Source organism: Humulus lupulus, chromosome 7 (assembly GCF_963169125.1).
Source record: "Humulus lupulus chromosome 7, drHumLupu1.1, whole genome shotgun sequence".
In the NCBI taxonomy this organism is placed as follows: Eukaryota; Viridiplantae; Streptophyta; class Magnoliopsida; order Rosales; family Cannabaceae; genus Humulus; species Humulus lupulus.
The window spans coordinates 185,855,911-185,858,128 of record NC_084799.1 but is presented as its reverse complement, the minus strand read 5'-3'; the positions used below and the strand labels follow the sequence as shown (position 1 = coordinate 185,858,128).

The following is a 2,218-nucleotide window of genomic DNA, read 5'->3' as shown; positions in this document are numbered from 1 at the left end:
TTGCAGTATTTGAAAGGTTGTCCTAGACAGGGTATTCTGCCGCACGGGGAGAGTAATTTTCAACTATATGCCTTCTGTGATAGTGACTGGGCAAGTTGTCCTATGACTCGGCGATCATTGACGGGTTACTTTTTCTTTGTACGGTTCTTCTCCTATCTCTTGGAAAACGAAAAAATAACCAACAATTTCTCGATCTTCTGCAAAGGACGAGTATAGGTCTCTCGCCACTACTATTTGTGAATTGAAGTGGTTGAAATCCTTTTTGGCTTGCTTTGTGATACTCAAGCTGCTCTCTATACAGAGGCTAATCTAGTTTTTCATGAAAGAACGAAACATATATAAATGGATTGTCACTTTGTTCGTGATGCCTTGAAAGATGGCACGATTTTAACGTCTCATATTCAAACTGGTGCACAACTAGCCGACATTTTGACCAAGGCTCTTGGTAAATCACAATTTCATTTACTCCTTCGCAAGTTGGGTATTTGCGATTTCCATGCTCCAACTCGAGGGGGAGTATTAAAGGACATATCGTGTAGTTATTTTGTTCATAAACTCTAGGATTGCATACTTGATATCATTCATGTTTTAACTTATTTGTTACCTAGTTTAGCTTAGTTATTTATGTAAATATTATTAGTATACAAGAAAGATATAGCTTTAGCTTTTATATATATAGAAATGGATTCCTCAAATCTCTACTTCCTAAATAATTTTTAAAATATAATTTTTTTAATCATTACAAAAAATTATGCGAAAGATAGTTTTATGTTTTATAGTTAGTATATATATAAAAAATAATCTATGCTAATTGCCATCTAATTTAATAAATAAATAAATACATTGAAAATTTCTCAATAATGGTAATTAATAAAATAAATATTAATAACCATATTATAAGTAAAAAAATGTGTATAAAAATACTAAAATTTGACACTCCAAATAAATATGGACTAACTTTCTCCACCACAGAAGTCTTTTGAGATCCTTGATCTCACTTCTATCAAATGCCCACTTGCTAGCTAAGTTAATACGTCTGACCTTACAGAGACAATCGATCAATAATAGGTCCAGTCGATCGAGATCACCTTCCCATGCACCTTCACTTCTTCCCGCTTCGCACGTGCGAATTCAATGACAACACATGGGTTTGGCACGCGCCACACGTGTTCATCACTTAAAGCACACGTCCGTGCGTACGTGGCATATCAGGTATAGGACGAGGACGATGATCACGATTGAATATCTTGTTCTACGGACTCGGTTATGTCATGCTTCTGCAGTGATGGCTTCTTCGGAACGACGTCGTTCCAGATCTCGGTGAAGGCTCGGACGATGACGTCACCGTGGGAAGGAGAGTTGAGCTCGAGAAAACAGCTCAGAAGCTCCTGCAGATCTTGATTCGCGTAAATCTCCTTCTCCACTATCATCTGCTTCATTGATTGCTTGAAATCCTCGTAAGGGTCGCTCGTCTCTTTAACGACAGCAATGCAGGTGTCGTTTAATCTCTTGCTTCGTGACTTCTGGCCTGGATCATCAGTCTCCACTGAAGAAGGTTGATCGGAAAACGACGACGAGGTGTTCTCGACGGTGGTTGAAGTAGTAGGGGTGGTCGTGGTAGTGGTGGCTGATGAGTTCTCGTTGTCGTATTCGGACAAAATCGAAACGACACCGTTCGTTTGGTGGGAGGAGCTGGTAGCCGTCGAATAATGCAGGCACTTCTTAGTGTTCTTTTTTACCTGGATTTTGGGTTTTCGGATTGGCTCCAACACGTCACAGAGTTTCAGTTTGGCGCAGCCACAGACCCCATTGGTCATGAAAATGGTTTTGAGGGGCTTTTTTGATTTGTTGGAGGACATGATGACTTTGTGATTGTTTGTTTGTTTGGGCAGAGAGAAAATGAGAATGAAAATGAGAAGTTTTTATGAAGATCGGGAAGAGGATTTTGACTTTGGGAACTAAAGAAATTGTTATAATATGGAGATATTTAAGGCAAGTTATTAGGAAGCGATTTATTTATTTATTTTTTGTGATAAGATTATTCGTTTCAAAAAAAAAAAATAATTTAACTTAAATTTCATAAATCCACCTCTCTTTTTGTATTAAGTAATGTACGCCAAATTGGTGATATAGTTAATGCTATTATAATTGTTAGGGTAAAGCTTTTGCTGATCAATGTCCAAGATCATGGATTGATACGAAAGAATAATTTATTTTT

The 2,218-nt window shown here is 37.5% G+C and overlaps 1 protein-coding gene across 1 annotated transcript; it reads right to left on the bottom strand.

Moving 5' to 3' along the window:
• Positions 1–805: 805 nt before the first annotated feature.
• LOC133790035 (transcription repressor OFP7-like) lies at positions 806–1,935 on the bottom strand. The gene has a single exon (XM_062227638.1). The coding sequence runs from the start codon at positions 1,857–1,859 to the stop codon at positions 1,233–1,235; it is 627 nt and encodes a 208-aa protein (XP_062083622.1). The 5' UTR covers positions 1,860–1,935; the 3' UTR covers positions 806–1,232.
• Between the last annotated feature and the right edge of the window lie 283 nt (positions 1,936–2,218).